Source organism: Triticum urartu, chromosome 4A (genome assembly GCF_056163025.1).
Source record: "Triticum urartu cultivar PI428250 chromosome 4A, HENAU_Tu73, whole genome shotgun sequence".
Classification (NCBI taxonomy): Eukaryota; Viridiplantae; Streptophyta; class Magnoliopsida; order Poales; family Poaceae; genus Triticum; species Triticum urartu.
The window spans coordinates 477,779,239-477,797,701 of record NC_141876.1 but is presented as its reverse complement, the minus strand read 5'-3'; the positions used below and the strand labels follow the sequence as shown (position 1 = coordinate 477,797,701).

General features: G+C 46.2%; 1 protein-coding gene and 1 pseudogene across 1 annotated transcript; one reads left to right on the top strand and one right to left on the bottom strand.

The window, feature by feature from the left end:
• Positions 1 to 7,425: 7,425 nt before the first annotated feature.
• On the bottom strand, positions 7,426 to 8,696 carry LOC147976221 (uncharacterized; annotated as a pseudogene).
• Positions 8,697 to 9,588: 892 nt separating this feature from the next.
• On the top strand, positions 9,589 to 10,567 carry LOC125552186 (17.9 kDa class I heat shock protein). The gene has a single exon (XM_048715665.2). The coding sequence runs from the start codon at positions 9,863 to 9,865 to the stop codon at positions 10,334 to 10,336; it is 474 nt and encodes a 157-aa protein (XP_048571622.1). The 5' UTR covers positions 9,589 to 9,862; the 3' UTR covers positions 10,337 to 10,567.
• Positions 10,568 to 18,463: the final 7,896 nt, after the last annotated feature.

The window sequence follows — 18,463 nt, the reverse complement described above, 5'->3', positions numbered from 1 at the left end:
TGTGGAACACCATAATGGTGCACAACACCAGATATGAAGTCTATCACTGGTCCGTCTTCGGCCGTTTTAACTGGTTTGGCCTCTATCCACTTAGTGAATTTATCCACCATGACCAGTAGATACTTTTTCTTATGGCTTCCTCCTTTAAGGGGTCCGACCATGTCAAGCCCCCAGACCACGAAAGGCCAAGTGATGGGGATTGTTTGTAGAGCAGTGGGTGGCATATGGCTTTGGTTGGCGAAAAGCTGGCATCCGACGCAATGTTGGACAAGGCCCTGTGCATCTGCTCGGGCCGTCGGCCAATAGAAACCTGTACGGAAGGCCTTGCTTACAAGGGCCCGAGCTGCGGCGTGGTGACCACCGAGACCGGCATGAATTTCGTCCAAGAGCTGCCGCCCTTCTTCCTCGAAGATACATCTTTGAAGTACTCCGGTAGCGCTTTTCTTGTAGAGCTCTCCTTCGTGGACCTTGTAGGCTTTCGAACATCGAACAATGCAGCGAGCCTCATTCTGATCCTCAGGGAGCTCTCGCCTATTAAGGTAGGCCAAGAAGGGTTCGGTCCATGGGGCAATGACTGCCATGATAAGATGGGCCGACAGTGTTATTTCGGTGGCTGAGCCTCCGATGATATCGGTGTGTTCGGAATCTGGGGTTATGGTCGGATCCGAAATGGTGTTGCCGCTCTCCCCTTGCCACACCACAGATGGCTTGAAAAGCCTTTCCAGAAAGATGTTAGGTGGGACGGGGTCATGCTTAGCGCCGATGCGAGCAAGGAAATCCGCCGCTTGATTACTTTCTCGAGCCACATGGTGAAACTCGAGCCCCTTGAACCGAGCCGACATTTTGAGAATGGCATTATGGTAAGCCGCCATTTTTGGATCTTTGGCATCGAAATCTCCATTTATTTGAGATATTGCAAGGTTTGAGTCCCCGCGCACTTCTAGGCGTTGTATGCCCATGGAGACAGCCATCCGAAGACCATGCAATAAGGCCTCGTATTCAGCTGCATTGTTGGAGTCTCTGTATAATATTTGGAGTACGTACTAAACTGCATCTCCAGTGGGGGACGTTAAAACAATGCCCGCCCCTAATCTCGCCAGCATTTTGGAACCATCGAAGTGCATAACCCAGTTGGAATATGTGCCGTACTCTTTAGGGAGCTCGGCCTCTGTCCATTCGACGACGAAGTCAGCTAGTTTGGAGCGCTTATCAAGGATTACGTCGTCCCTATCCACTGTTGAGCGCAGCGCGGTTAACTCTTCGGCCGCAAGAGCCTCAGATAATGCCTCGAGGGCCAGGGATGATGTTTTGTTTTCCGTGCGGAGGGCTATATCCGGATCACTAGCGAGAGTGATAATACCGTTGGGCCCGGGCATCTTGAGCTTCATATACCCGTAATGAGGTATGGCTTGAAAGCGTGTGAATGCATCTCGCCCCAACAGGGCGTGGTATCCACTGTTGAAAGGGGCCACTTGGAAGGTTATCTCTTTGGACCGATAGTTCTCCGGCGTGCCGAATACCACGACAAGTGTAATTTTTCCCGCGCATCGTGCCTCCCGACTAGGAACGATTCCTCGGAAGGTCGTACTACTTTGCTCGATACGGCTCCTGTCTATTTCCGTTTTACTGAGTGTATCCTCATAGGTGAGGTTTAATCCGCTGTCGTCGTCCATGAGCACTTTGGTGAGTCGAAAGCCGTCCACAATTGGATTGAGGACCAAGGCGGCTGGTGCCCGGACTGACCGGTTTTTTGGTTCGTCACTGGTGTTGAAAGTTATGGTCGTGTCGTTCCAAGGGTTTATTGCTGTGGCTTGGTAGACTTCGGCAAGGTCGCGGAGTGCCCTCTTGCGCCGATTGTTTGAAGCGAAAGTCTTGAAGACTTTCAATACTCTGTGGTCGTCGTGTTCTGGGGGGAGTTGCTCCAAGGTATTTTTGGTGAGGATATCCTCACCACTCTTGGCCACTTGCTGGAGTATCCAACATGCTCTAAGGCTGTGGGTAGGTATGGTATCCGATGTTGTGTGTATTTTGCATGGCCTATCGAGCCACCCCTCCAGAATGGTTCCACGCCCCGTAATGGGTTTAGATTTCTTTACTGCTGTGTCGGGCGCCTCATGAGGGTGCATCCTTTTTGCCCGGACGAGGGGTTGAGTGGGAACTAGCGGTTCCCAGTGAGCTGCCTGAGTTTTCCAGGCGCTTTCCATTGCGCAGTACTTCTGTACTATTGCTGCCAAGTCAGTGAAGTGTAATACGTGACGGCGGTTGATAGAGTTGAGGATTCCTTCATCTGTACAATTACGACAGAATATTGAGATCGCGTCTTTGTCGCAACAATCTTTAATCTTGTTCTTGACAAGGAGGAATCTGGCCCAAAAGTGATGGACTGTTTCCTGAGACTGCTGTCGTAGGTATGTGAGATCTCGTATATCTGGGTGGGTGGGTGATGTCTACTACACAACCTTCTTCTTGTAGACGTTGTTGGGCCTCCAAGTGCAGAGGTTTGTAGGACAGTAGCAAATTTCCCTCAAGTGGATGACCTAAGGTTTATCAATCCGTAGGAGGCGTAGGATGAAGATGGTCTCTCTCAAGCAACCCTGCAACCAAATAACAAAGAGTCTATTGTGTCCCCAACACATCCAATACAATGGTAAATTGTATAGGTGCACTAGTTCGGCAAAGAGATGGTGATACAAGTGGTATATGGATAGTAGATAAAGGTATTTGTAATCTGAAATTATAAAAATAGCAAGGTAACTAATGATAAAAGTGAGCGTAAACGGTATTGCAATGCGTTGAAATAAGGCCTAGGGTTCATACTTTCGCTAGTGCAAGTTCCCTCAACAATACTAACATAATTGGATCACATAACTATCCCTCAACATGCAACAAAGAGTCACTCCAAAGTCACTAATAGCAGAGGACAAACGAAGAGATTATGGTAGGGTACGAAACCACCTCAAAGTTATTCTTTCCAATCAATCCGTTGGGCTATTCCTATAAGTGTCACAAACAGCCCTAGAGTTCGTACTAGAATAACACCTTAAGACACAAATCAATCAAAACCCTAATGTCACCTAGATACTCCAATGTCACCTCAAGTATCCGTGGGTATGATTATACGATATGCGTCACACAATCTCATATTCATCTATTCAACCAACACATAGGACCTCAAAGAGTGCCCCAAAGTTTCTACCGAAGAATCACGACGAAAACGTGTGCCAACCCCTATGCATAGGTTCATGGGCAGAACCCGCAAGTTGATCACCAAAACATACATCAAGTGAATCACGTGGTATCCCATTGTCACCACAGATACGCACGGCAAGACATACATCAAGTGTTCTCAAATCTTTAAAGACTCAATCCGATAAGATAACTTCAAAGGGGAAACTCAATCCATTACAAGAGAGTAGAGGGGGAGGAGAAACATAAGATCCAACTATAATAGCAAAGCTCGCGATACATCAAGATTGTGCCAAATCAAGAACATGAGAGAGAGAGAGAGAAAGAGATCAAACACATAGCTACTGGTACATACCCTCAGCCCCGAGGGAGAACTACTCCCTCCTCGTCATGGAGAGCACCGGGATGATGAAGATGGCCATCGGAGAGGGATTCCCCCTCCGGCAGGGTGCTGGAACGGGTCTAGATTGGTTTTCGGTGGCTACGGAGGCTTCTGGCGGCGGAACTCCCGATCTATTATGCTCCCGGATGTTTTTAGGGTATATGGAGATATATAGGCGAAAGAAGTACGTCAGGGGGGCCACGAGGGGCCCACGAGGGTGGAGGGCGCGCCCAGGGGGTGGGCGCGCCCCCCTGCCTCATGGCCTCCTCGTAGATCCCCTTACGTGCACTCCAAGTCTTCTGGGCTTCTTCTAATCCAAATATAAGTTCCGTGAAGTTTCAGGTCAATTGGACTCCGTTTGGTTTTCCTTTTCTACGATATTCTAAAACAAGGTAAAAACAAAAACTGGCACTAGGCTCTGGGCTCTGGGTTAATAGGTTAGTCCCAAAAATGATATAAAAGTGTATAATAAAGCCCATAAACATCCAAAACAGTATATAATATAGCATGGAGCAATCAAAAATTATAGATACGTTGGAGACGTATCAGTGGGTGGATTTAAATATGAACCCTGGCCCAATTTGGGATCTAGAGTTTGAGAAATTTCCGAACTTAATAGTTCGGGCTCCGGGAGATCGACCGATTTTTTAGGTCTACCGTCTAATTCCGGGTTCGGAGGACAAGGCGTGTCGTTCCGCGGACAGGTATCCGGCTCTTCGGGCTCGGAGATCCGAATATAGTTCGTCCTCAGTATAGAGGGAGAGTTGTTGTTTTGCTCCTCTACTACCGCTATCTGATGGGTGATCAATGGAGATTTGATTTCTCTCTGATCGGGTTTAAGCCCAATTCGATCGTAGTCTGTAGCGACCCCCAAGGCGGCGATGCGATCTAGGAGTTTGTTCAAGGACGACAATTCCATTGGATCCATCTGTTTGGAGTATTCAGAGACAATTCAGAGGCGATTTTCGATGACCCGAGAAGTCATCGTTAGCTCATCGGCCGAACGGGCGGTCATGATAAAGCCACCCAGCCGGAGGGTTTGCCCTGAGGCCAGAGCTCCTCCGGCGGTGATATTGTCCTTGATCACAAGGAAAGCCATCAATTCTGACTTCGACGTCACAGTGGAACTCTCAATGAAAGCACCAATGTCGGTGTCAAAATCGGCGGATCTCGAGTAGGGGGTCCCGAACTATGCGTCTGAGGTCGATGGTAACAGGAGACAAGGGACACAATGTTTACCAAGGTTCGGGCCCTCTCTATGGAGGTAATACCCTACTTCCTTCTTGATTGATCTTGATGAATATGAGTATTACAAGAGTTGGTCTACCACGAGATCGTAATGGCTAAAACCCTAGAAGTCTAGCCTATGTGATTATAATTGTCTCTATGGACTAAACCCTCCGGTTTATATAGACACCGGAGGGGCCTAGGGTTGTACAAAGTCGGTTACATAGAAAGGAAATAGTACATCCGGCCGCCTAGCTTTCCATCCACGCAAAGGAGAGTCCTATCCAGACACGGGAGAAAGTCTTCTATCTTGTATCTTCATGGCCCAATAGTCCGGCCCATGCCCAACAGGCCGGACGCCCGAGGACCCCTTAGTCCAGGACTCCCTCAAGGGGGCCCACACAGCCCATGGGGGGGCACCCCTTGTGGGCTCCCCTCTCTCTCCCCTATGGCCCATGTTGGCCCATTACTTCCCCCGGGGGTTCCGGTAACCCCCTCGGTACTTTGATAAATATCCAAAACGTCTCGAAACCATTCTGGTGTCCAAATATTACCGTCCAATATATCAATCTTTACCTATCGACCATTTTGAGACTCCTCGACATGTCTGTCATCTCATCCGAGACTCCGAACAAACTTCGGTCACTAAAACACATAACTCATAATACAAATCGTCATCGAACGTTAAGCGTGCGGACCCTATGGGTTCGAGAACTATGTAGACATTACCGAGACACATCTCCGATCAATAACCAACATCAGAACCTGGATGCTCATATTGGTTCCTACATATTATACGAAGATCTTTATCGGTCAAACCGCAATAACAACATACATTATTCCCTTTGCCATCGGTATGTTACTTGCCCGAGATTCGATCGTCGGTATCCTCATACCTAGTTCAATCTCGTTACCGGCAAGTCTCCTTACTCGTTCAGTAATGCATCATCCCGTAACTAAACTCATTAGTCACATTGCTTACAAGGATTATCGTGATGTGCATTACCGAGAGGGCCCAGATACCTCTCTGATACTCGGAGTGACAAATCCTAATCTCGATCTATGCCAACTCAACAAACACCTTCGTAGACACCTGTAGAGCATCTTTATAATCACCCAGTTACGTTGTGACATTTGATAGCACACAAAGTGTTCCTCCGGTATTCGGGAGTTGCATAATCTCATAGTCAGAGGAATATGTATAAGTCATGAAGAAAGCAATAGCAATAAAACTTAACGATCATTATGCTAAGCTAACAAACGGGTCTTGTCCATCACATGATTCTCCTAATGATGTGATCCCGTTCATCAAATGACAACACATGTCTATAGTTAGGAAACGTAACCATCTTTGATTAACAAGCTAGTCTAGTAGAGGCTTACTAGGGACACATTGTTTTGTCTGTGTATCCACACATGCATCAAGTTTCCGGTTAATACAATTCTAGCATGAATAATAAACATTTATCATGATATAAGGAAATATAAAATAACAACTCTATTATTGCCTCTAGGGCATATTTCCTTCATGCAACTCATCCAGAAAATCATCAATTAATGGTATGGGAAATTTGTTCTTTACTGTCACAGTGTTCAACTTTCTGAAATCTATGCAAAGTCTCATAGTACTGTCCTTCTTTTTAATTAACAGAACAGGGGCTGCATAGGTACTTTAGCTATGTCTGATCAGATTATTGTCCAACAAGTGTTTTATTTGCTTCTCCATTTCCTCCTTCTGGTGATGATGTACTCTATAAGGTCTAACATGAGGTGGGTCAACTGCTAGCAATAGTGTGATTTTATGATCCAATTCTCTCTTTGGAGGTAGTGTTGTTGGCTCAGCAAAAACATCCTCATATTCCACTAACAATTTGCTTATTGCAGCAGGGATACAATGCTTATCAGGAGTTTGAGCCACTATGTTGTGAATTTGGATAAGAAAGGCCTGTACACCTTTGTCCAGTAACTTTGTTACTTGCTCTGCTGGTATCTCCAAAATTTCTTCACTAGAGTTGTAGACTGCTGTTGTAATAGTTGTTTTGCCCTGTACAGTAAAGTTGAACCGATTATGGGGCACATCAAAAGCAACAAGGCTTACTATGGAAAACCAACCATAACCTAAAATCATATCATGACTAGGGAGATTGAGAATTCTGAAAGAATGTTCCAATTTCAATTTGGCTAGTTGAAAAGCACAATTTGGAACTACATCAACAGAGAGCAGTAAACCTCCTCCAGCCACAGAGATTTTTCTAGGTCCGATAGGTAGCAAGTGACAATTAGATTTGATGGCAAACTGTTCACTGATAAAAGGAGTTGAACTTCCTGAATCCAATAGTGCTACTTCCCTTTTTCCATTCACATACACAATCATTGTAGGGGATTGTACAACCAACTGTTGGCCCATAGCATGTGCAGAAATAGACATTGCTTGCTCTTTTTGCTTTGTTCCTTCTTCTGACATGTCTTGTTGATCAGCTTCAGCTTCATATGGACCATTTTCTTCCACTTCTTGTTGCAGCATGTGCACATTAGGTACTAAAGTGCATTTGTGGCCATGAAACCATTTATCTCCACATCTCCAACACTCACCAACTTTCCTGCTTCTCTGAATGTTATTGTTAACATTTTCAGTTGTTTGTGTTACTAGTAGTTGGTGCTGTTGTAGTATTGAGCACTTGTTTTGCTGCTGTGGGCACTGCATTTTTCTGCCAATAGTTGTTGTAAGGGATTGTAGTTTTCTTGTCATGAGACACAGGAGGAGGGTGACAGGGTTCAATCTCCTTGGCTAAACAATAAGCATCAGTTAGTGAGGTTGGTCTTAAAACTCTCAGCTGGTACTTAATTCCCTCTCTCAGCCCATTAACATAGCATCTCACAAACCACAGTTCAGATAATGTAGGATTATCTTCTTGAAGTTCAGCCATTAAATCCTCCTCAAATGATTTGGTGTACTCTAACACAGTGTTGCTGCCTTGTTTCAGAGAAGTGAACTGCTCAATGAGGTCATAGGAGCCTTGGGGAAAAATCTCTTGATAATTTCTTTCCCAAATTCCTGCCATGACAACTGTTTCTTGAGTAGGCCAGATCTCCTGAGCCACACATCAGCATCCCCTGTCATATACATTTGTGAAAGTGAAACCTTATACTCCTCAGTTGCTCCTGCCATTTGGAAGTATTTGTTGCACTGTCTAATCCACCCTACATGGTCTTCACCAGAGAATCTAGGAAAATCCATCCCAGGGCCTTTTGTTACTGCTTTCATAAATTGTGCTTGCATATCTTGCTCATAGGTCCTGAAGTAACCTTGCCACAATTGCATGTCTCTAGTTGGCTGCTGGTACTGCTGAAATGCAGGTGTGTGTCCTCCTCTTCTTTGAGTGACTGGGGTACCCATTGCACTTGTTGTTTCTAAATTATGTTGAACTGCATACCCAGGAGGTACTGTAGTTCTACCAGTTCTGATTGGAGGTAATCTCTGCATGTGCAACTCTTCCAGTTGTCTGGTTTTCTCTTTCTCAGCTTCTAGTTGCTGCCTCAATTGTTCAGTTTTGCTAGGTGGTCTTTCCTGCTGTTGCTGTAGCAGTGTAGGTGATCTCACAATATTTTCCACTCCAGGTTGTTTCTCAGTCATTGTTCCTGAACCAGATGGAGCCACCCGTTTTTGTAAGACTGAACTCATAGTGGATAACCGCTTTCCCAGATCTAACACAGCTTTTTCAATCCCTCCAACTTGCAGAGCAATCTCTCCTTGTTTGAAACTGATAGACTAGACATCTTCCTGTAACTTGGACACTTCATTGCGCATGGATGCACTGTCCTGCTGCAAAGTGCCAAAATCATCCCGCAGAGATAACACCTCCTGCAAATCGGCCTCATCGATTGCCTTAGCGCGTCCCATCTCCTTGAGCCAGAGAAGAGAAGGGGAATTTTACCACCGCAGATGCGGCAACCAGCCTCTCCAATCCAGATCCTGCCGCCGCCAAAGCTCCACGCCACCAAGGTACACGGATCAGCGAAGGACGTGGGATTTTACCTTGCTGGAGGGGATCCAGCACAACCACTCCGCGCTACTGATCTGTACCCGAACGATCACCGCCTCCTGCGCCGCCTTGGATCCGCCGCTGCCTGACGCGTCAGTGAAGGCACGCCCTCACCTCGCGCCTCAATCGCCGCCAATCACCATCATCACGACATCAGGGAGGGAATTGGGTGGGTGTTCTAACCTCTCGTGGAAAATTTTGATCCGATCGAAAGCTACCGAGGAACCAATGCTCTGATTACCAATTTGTCAGATCCTGGCTATTCTACAGATGCAGAGGAGAAGATTGTATGGACGAATTTTGAGAATTGTCAAGGAAAGAGGCCCCGATCGGGGAGATGTATTGCCATCGACGAAGCCATATAAGTTTAGGGTTCATCCCTTAGGAGAATTCAGGAATATTCGATACCCAACTCAGCCACAACCCGATTGTTAAGTAGGTGAACGCCTCGCGGTAACAACAGGAACTTGAACAGTGATTCTAACGGAAAAATATATCTAACGGTGGGCGACGAAAGTAACTTGAGGAGTTCCTTGGACTATTGAATCAGCTGAACCGCTAAGTGTCGAAATGACACAGTTAACTGAAGAATCATCTTCAAATATGCTGCTACCTGACATAGTCACACTTTTAAAAATAAGGATCAGTGCATTTTTCCCGAAAAAAAGAAAAAGGATCAGCGCAAATCAAATGCAGAGTCCAGAAGCTGCTGGTGTCTTCTCCACAAGACCACGATACGGGACCAACCCAATTCCGGCCCAACCGACGAACACAGTCCAGTGACCTCGGGTCTTCACGGGAAGACGAGAGAAATCTCCAGAAGCGTGCTTTCTCCTTCTCCGCCGTATCATCCCTAGCTCTCTACTATAAATTCTCCCCCGTGCCGCTCGACAGGATATACTCCCAGAAAGAGCACCGATCAAAGAGCTCCCAGAAATCAATCGATCACCCTTCCGCTTCCAACACCAGCCAAATCGTCGATTCCTTCCACCAGCATCTCGAATCCCCACCGATACGACCGACAATGTCGCTGATCCGTCGCAGCAACGTGTTCGACCCCTTCTCCCTCGACTTCTTCGACCCCTTCGACGGCTTCCCTTTCGGCTCCGGCAGCAACAGCAGCGGCAGCCTCGTCCCGCGCACCTCCTCGGACACGGCGGCCTTCGCGGGCGCGCGCATCGACTGGAAGGAGACGCCCGAGGCGCACGTGTTCAAGGCGGACGTGCCGGGACTGAAGAAGGAGGAGGTGAAGGTGGAGGTGGAGGACGGCAACATCCTCCAGATCAGCGGCGAGCGGAACAAGGAGCAGGAGGAGAAGACCGACACCTGGCACCGCGTGGAGCGCAGCAGCGGCAAGTTCCTGCGCAGGTTCCGGCTCCCGGAGAACGCCAAGGCGGAGCAGGTGAAGGCGTCCATGGAGAACGGCGTGCTCACCGTCACCGTGCCCAAGGAGGAGGCCAAGAAGCCCGAGGTCAAGTCCATCCAGATCTCCGGCTAGAGCGATGAAATGGGATGCAGAGCAGTGGTGTGGAGTCTCCCCCCGGTCGTCGTGATGAAATAAAATCAAGAAGAGTCCGGCCGTCTGTGCGTGCGAATGGTCCAATGTTGCAGTCAGTGTTTTGAGTCTCTCGTGTCAGTGTTTTGAGTCCGGTTTGTTGTTGTTTGTTCATCAGTCTGTACTGGCTCTGTACTCCATCAGCAACTGAGTAAATTCATTACCTTCTGCTAATTTGTGAATGGCCGTGCGGATCGTAGAATGTTCCTAACTCTCACAATTGAACTCGGAATGAACACTGGACATTACAGTGACGCTGATTTTAGTCGGAGCTTAGGCGCCTCGGTGTCTTGTCAGCCATGTCTTGCCCGAGCTATGTTTTTTGCGCCAGCGTTCCGTATTCAATAGGGCCGCGGAGTTCCGCTCCAGCAGCTAGCCTGGCCCAAGTTCGCTCGTGCCTCCGCCGGCGCCGTCACCGTGCGCCGCGGCCCCATCCGCGTCAGGCGCCGGGCACCCCGCGTACGGTATGCACCTTACAGGCCCTCGGCGACGGTTCCATTGCCCGCGCTGGCCTGGTTGGGCTAGCGAGACTTCTCGTCGTGCCCCCACCGTTCCAGACCGCCGCCGGCCTCCCCTGTCTGGCCACATCATACATCTCCCGCCTCGTCGCCGTCAGCTGCATATGCGGGGAACCGCGAGACGAGGTCGCCGAGGAGATCTCGGCTCCGTTCTCCTCAGTCGCGATGCAACCGGGCGGTGGGCGTTGGCATGTCCACCGCGCCCGCAAGGTGTTCGGCGCATTGCGCGACCGCGCCCTCGACGAGAGCCCACTGGCGTCAGCGCACTCATGAACACGTGTGATTCAGCTAATCACGTCTACTTGCTCCTTGTGCTGTCGTGCATTTACCAGGGACGGGAATTTCAGAAGCTGGAATCCGGAAGATTGTTCCAATAGGTGGAGGAAGATACAGGCAGAGCCCCTCCTCTCTACCTGCTTCTCTCTAATGCGTGTATGAACCTTATGCAGTGGTTAATCGTCTTGTTGGGATGCAGATGAAGCAGCTGGAAGCCACACAGAGGATCTCTTCCTGCGTTCATCCAGCTTAGTGCTCCCACCTCTAGTTCCGTACCTAAATGGTTTGATTTTGAATGTGCTCCATCTGTTTCACCGTGACAATTTTCATCTCATGGTAGCTATCCATTGACGTAATCAAGACTGCAATTCACTTTTCCCACTGTTGCTTTTGCTTTTAGAACTTGGGAGGAAAAGATGAAATTGGCTATAACATTTCTTTCATACATGTTATTCTCTTCATCTCATTAACATAAATTCCATTCTAGCTCCATGAACACACCATTGTAGAGCCTTTACTTTGCTACTGATGCAACTTCAGAGCAAATAGCACCTTACACCAGGTAGTTTGCAACTTGTGTCACCATAGTAGGTTATGTAAGAGTTTTCACTCCGCATCATGTTCTGCTCAGTAATATTGCACTTCGCACCATGTCCGGCAAAAAAACATGTTTGTGTTTTTTTGGAAAAGATTAACATGAGCATATGAACTTGGGAAACTGAATTTTCATGTATCTGCAAGACATCTAGTTTAGACTGGAGTCGTTATATGAATCACTTAGTTTGAGTTCTGTGCATTATCGATTCGTTTAAATAAGATGGTAAAACAAATTGTAAAATGGGAGAGTTAATGCTGTAACTTTTTAGCTTTAAGTAACCGCTTTTATGAGGTTCTTCTATCCCCTACATTTATTTTGGACTCTTATGTCCATGTACATGTCGAGAACATGACAGTTGGGTGCATTTAATATTAATCTTACTATAATTTTCTATCCAAAATCATCTTCACAAAATGTCTAAGATATCTTCACAAGATGGTGTTTGGTACATGCATGTGTTCATGTGGACTAAGAATTAGACCTTTGTTCACTGACAAGCACATACCATGTAAACTAAGTTATGTTCAGCTTGTTTCTTAATTAAAATGTGTTTGTGCTTAACTTTATTTACATGTGCATGTCTAATAAATTCCATTCCATTCCAGGTACACCTCAAAGATGTACTAAAACTATGAAAGGGGTACAAGTCAACCATAAAACTCATAATAGGAGTTAACTACCATATTTGTGCATGCCTAATAAATTCGGTTATGTTTCAGGTACATCTTAAGGTGTACTCCCTCTGACCCCATTTACATGGTGCACATATGTTCTGAGGTCCAACTTTGACTAACAAAACTTGGGCTCTGTGTTACAACAATTATACCATTCAATCCATATTAAGAGTAATTTCCAATGGTATAATTTTTATGATATTTAATTAGCATATCATAGATTAAAAAATGATGGTCAAAGTTTAATCATGATGAGGGTGCGATGTAAATAGAGACGCATGGAATACTAAAACGCTGAAAGGGGTAGAAGTCAACCAAAACTCATATGTCTCGCTTACATAAGAATGGCAGTGCTTCAATTATTTAGTTTCGAAGAGAAATCCTTTTCCTGGTGCATGCTTCATGACAAAAGAAAGTGGACTATTTATGAGTGATTTTCTTCAGGTAAAATAGGGTAGTTAAATCTTGCCACATAGGACTACCAACTAGTCAGCAATTCACTATGTGCACAAGAACTGGTCAAGTTTACTGTCTGGGACTCGCCGGCCTCCCCTACAGTTTTCAGATCGAAAAGAGATCTGGTCAGAGTGAGAATTAGGTGGTAGGATTGGCCCAACTAAGAAGAGGGGTCTAGACTCCTCCTTCAGTTGTAATCTCTCCTGAAAAGATGCTTCAATTATCTAACTGTACAAGAAATATCGTTCATGATCTTCGCATTTTGCATGTTCAAGATATGCAACGCTACCGCTGCAAAGAAAGACTTCTATGAAGAACCGGTGCTGCTCTACATTGAGAACTTAAAATCGTTTTTATAGAGACAGTCTTATTGATCACTGGTTTTTCAGTCACCCAGCCACCACCAACTGGCTTCATCAACTGAACTGGGTGGACTAGTTGGGCTCAGTGGTGGAGGGACATGGGCTAGAATAACCATGGGTGTGCAAGACACTTGATAACAATTTTTATGTGGAACCTGGTATTTAGTAGGTATGCTGCATGTATAGGTATACGTGGGCTACAAAAAATGAGAACTTCACCCATGTGTTCTTGGTACGTTCTTTAGAGCTTGCAATCTCATATGCTAGCCCAATCTGCATTGCCAACCCAAATTTCCAGGTTCCAACGGTCTAGCACTCACTGTTGATGCTCACGGCATGTTTTCATAGCCACACCTTGTCGAACTTTGCCAGAGGTATGGCAGTTCGGAAGGGTACTGTTTATTTTTACTGCTACAACCGTGGTATGCCACACTTCCTTTGCAGCATACCTCACTTGTTATAATCTCTTCGGAGTACCTACCTATCATGGCTATGTGCGGGGGCCCCGGGAACCCTAGTTACTCATAGGTCGATGTGGTCATCATACGTTTTTTATGGTATACCTCCTCATAGTTTAGGACTACCCATCAACATCTTTTATACTTGTCATAGTTAGTAGATAAAGCGTGGCAAAGTCAGCATGTGCAAAGTTTGGCTAGGTGTGGCTATGAACCAAATATTCCCTAAGCATTAATGGTCCCCTGGACAAACGTAATCCCCAACTTAGAATATGACAGTTACTCTCCCTGCCTTCATCTGCATCAAGGAGACAATGCGGCACCAACTACAACCCACCTCAGCAGAATCATTGTCTACTATGTGTAACCATCTTTGAGCGGCAAGAGCGACCTCGTGTGACTTGCCCCACTTTGGGTGTGGGTGCAGCATCGTTCCTGCACATCTTCTCTCGTTCCGCAATGGACAGGTAAAAGGAACAACCCCCTTTGCCTCCCGAATGAGTTGCGCTTGAGCACCTTGCCCAGGGAAGTTGGCGGCTTCAAGGTAGAGGCAGCCGGCAGGGGTTCCTTCAATAGGAAGTGTGTAATTTGAGCTACTGAACTTTTCTACTCCTCTGTATCAAAATATAAGACGTTTTTTGATACTTACCTTGTATCAAAAAACGTCTTATATTTTGATACAGAGGGAGTATTGTATATCTTCAATTTTTCTTTTGGACAATGCTATTAACTCTATAGCTATGATTTTTTAATGACCAGCAGTAGGAATTCCTACTGCGTATATTTATGTATTTCTGTGAAGCATGTTACATATTTCCAGCATTCATTGGCAAATTGGCAGTGGAAGGAAAGGTGATCTCTGGTTTCAGTTGTGCTTGCTCACGAAGAGTCAGGCAGGAAAAGTTTTTCCTCTGAATAATCTCTCTTGTGTTCAGCCTGTAATGTAAAAGCAGCAAGAAGAAAACCTTAAGCTTCTTTTGGCAACATGATTTCCAATCACTCAAATGCTAGTAATGCCTCGGAAACTTAAGCTATCTGCTATCTAAATACTGAACTGCCACCTGTGCTATGTATTCTCTAATATTGAACTTCATAATGTTCAATTGTTGTCTTGTTGCTACCCTGCCTTGGCAATTTTTTGCAAGTTTGACCATTGTTTGACACTTGTTTGTTGTTAGCTGTTGCTACATGGAAAAGGGAGCTTGGGGTCCAGATCAATGCTTCAAACCTGCAAAGGTGATGTACTGATGTGTTGCTTCATTATTAATTTAACGGTATTCACACTGTACGCTTATTAACATTCTATCCTTTTGGAGTTTTGAGTTTGAATAGGGCATCAGCAATTCAGCATTAGATGTTGGCGACTTGGAGGTTTGGAGCTGCTTCGGTATGATCAGGGAAAGAGGGCAGCAAGGTAATCTGCTGTCCTAGCAACCACACATATTTATTAGTGACTAAAGAAATAGTAAAAGGTACCCCCACATTGGTGCATTTTAAACATGCCGAATTTACGTATCAGTATCGGCCTGATAATGATACTACACGTATCCGTATCGGTGCTGCATAGGGTAACACGGTCTCTTGGTCCATAAAACTGAATACGCTTCAGATGTAGAGAAGTCAGGTGTTGTCCAAGAATAGGTCTGTGAGGACTAGTTAATGGATCGAGCTCCATTCATGGCGAAATTCGAATTACAGAGGAGGATTTCGGAGGAGGGAGGTCTTCGCTTATAAGTCACGCACGCCACACACCCACTAACAGTTTTGCCAGCCGCCACCGAATCCTATCTATTCCCAGGTATAACTACACACGCAGATCTGGGCCCACTCCGGCCCAGCAAGCCGAGCGGGTAAGCGAGGCTGCCTCTTGGGCCGTGCTTCTGTTTGAACTCCTTGGTGCTCGCCCTGGTCGCTGACAATCCCTCCTCCGTTAGACACGGCTTGACCCCAAGCCGGTGCCCGGGGAAACTTTAGCTGTAGTGTAATCTTGTCTTCCCACGTTGCCATATCCACTGGCGAAGCATTTCATTTGACTAGGACTTGGAGGATGGAATCGGAGCCTCGACGAACCACCCGTTGCTGCAAAACTTGCTCTGGAAACTGGAGCTGATCGTCAGGTGCAAGCATCCTCTTGAGCAGCGACACATGAAACACGGGGTGTACTTTGCTTGCTGGCGACAGGTCCAATCGGCAAGCCCCTTCACCAACGCGCTCAACAATCTTGAACGGCCCATAAAACTTGAACGCCAGCTTATGGTTTGCTCTTGGTGCCACTGACGACTGGAGGTAGGGTTGAAGCTTGAGGAATACCTTGTCGCCCACTTCAAAGTCGCAAAAAAAAGAAGATGCGATCAGAACGATGTTTATCAGCTTGGATCTTCATACGTTGTTGGGCACGGAGCAAATGTTGTTTAGCTGAATCCATGACCACAGTGCGGTCAATAAGCCACTGTTGCAGATCAGCGGACTAAATAGCATCGTCAACTGACAGACCAAAATGACGCTGGCAATGCCTATACATGATCTCAAATGGTGTTTTACCCGTAGCTGAGTGCCAATTGGTGTTATACCAGAATTAACACAGTGGAATCCATTTTGCCCAACGAGACGGATGCCCACTGACAAAACAGCGCAAGAAGCACTCCACTTGCTGATTGACGCGTTCAGTTTGCCCCTCGGACTGGGGATGGCGAGCAGAACTCATTCGAAGCAGTATGCCAGATTTTTGGAACAGCTCACTCCAGAACTTGCTTGTAAAAATCCGATCACGGTCAGAAACAATGGAGAGGGGCATACCATGCAGTTTGTAGACAGAGTTCAGAAATGCATCAGCCACAGTCTCAGCCAAAAATGGGTGATGCAGAGGAATAAAATGCCCGTACTTGGAGAGCTTGTCAATGATCACCAACAAACAGTTGTAACGATCAGATGGAGGCAGGCCCTCAACAAAAGTCCATCGTGACCATCTCCCAAGGTAAGGAGGGTTGAAGCAAACCTGGGTTGGAATCCGTTTGGGTTTGTCCTGTTGGCAAATTAGACAACGCTGCACGTAGGATTTGATGAATCCTCTTATCCCCTTCCAACGAAACAGCTGCCTGATGTGTCTGTAAGTTACAGTGAAGCCAGAATGGCCACCCAAGGGACTGTCATGGAAAGCAGCACAAACCTTGCTGTGGAGAGTTGGATCACAGCCAAGCCAGACATAATTTCCTTGCCTGAGAACCCCAGCTTCAAGAGAAAATTTGTCACTGTATACAGGATACACTGACAGGCGTTGCAGTAAGTCGGAAGCAAATGGGTCATGCACATAACTCTGAAGAACTTCCTCGAGCCAAGCAGGTTGTGCAGAAGAGATGTGCTGTAGTTATGGCAATGTGTCACTGGCACTAGAGGGTCTCCTGGACAGAGAGTCAGCAGCACTATTTTCCACACCTTTCTTATATTCAATGGAATACTGCAGCCCCAACAGTTTAGTTAGTGCTTTTTTGCTGCCACCTGGTATGTAATCTTTGCGCAGACAGACAAGCTAAACTGCGTTGGTCAGTTCTGATGACAAATTCAGATAGTTGTAAGTACTTGTTCAACTGCTCAAAGAATTGCTAAGTATTCTTTTTCATAAACTGACAGTGTGATTCCTGGGCCCAAGGGCTCTACTGACATAAGCAATGGGGTGTCCCTCCGGCATAAGCACTGCTCCAATTCTGACATCACTGGCATCAGTTTCCACAATAAATTTCTTGGAGAAATTTGGCAGTGCCAGAACAGGAGCTGAAACCAAAGCTTGCTTCAGTAGCACAAATGCTTGTTGTTCATTGTGTGTCCAATGAAATGGTACCCCCTTCTTCAAAAGATTTGTCAATGGCTTTCTCAACATGCCATAATGGGAAATAAATTTCCTATAATAACCAGCAAGGCCCAAAAATCCTCTCACTTCCTTGGCAGACACAGGTACTGGCCATTCCTTGATAGCAGATATCTTAGAGGGGTCAGTAGCCATTCCTTGTCCACTGATTATGTGTCCCAGATAGCCAATTTGAGTCTGCAAAAGCACATTTAGATAGTTTAACTTGCCATTAATGTTTGAGCAATAACCGCAACACTTCTGCCAAATACTGCAAATGTTGTGCATAAGAAGCACTAAAAACTAAGATATCGTCAAAGAAGACCAAAGCATATTTCCTGAGGCAGGGTGCCAAAGTATCATTCATAGCAAAATTGAAGGTATTGGGTCCTCCGGTGAGGCCAAATGATAGTACCAGGAATTCAAAATGACCAATGTGAGCTTGGAATGCAGTTTTGTGTTCTTCTCCTGGGGCCAGTCTGATCTGGTGGTAGCCAGCTCTAAGATCCAACTTTGAAAACCAACTGGAGCCTGCCAGCTCATCTAGTAACTCATCAATAACAGGAATAGGATATTTGCTCTTAACTGTAATAGCATTCAGTTTTCTGTAATCAAACACACGCCTCCCAAGTCTTGTCCTTCTTTTGCACAAGGATCATTGGAGAAGAAAAAACACTGTTGCTTTTTTTTTTCTTCGAGAAAACGCAGAAGACCTTTGCGTTTCTTTTCATTGAAAAGGTGGGGGGATTGTTACAGTCGTCCTAGGACGGTTAAACAACAGATGAATACAATGCTCAATGCACATCCCATGAGGGGGGCAGGACTACTCTAAGACCTGTAGCTCCTGCTTTGGCCCAGGAGCCGGCCTCCTCCTTAATCCGATCTAC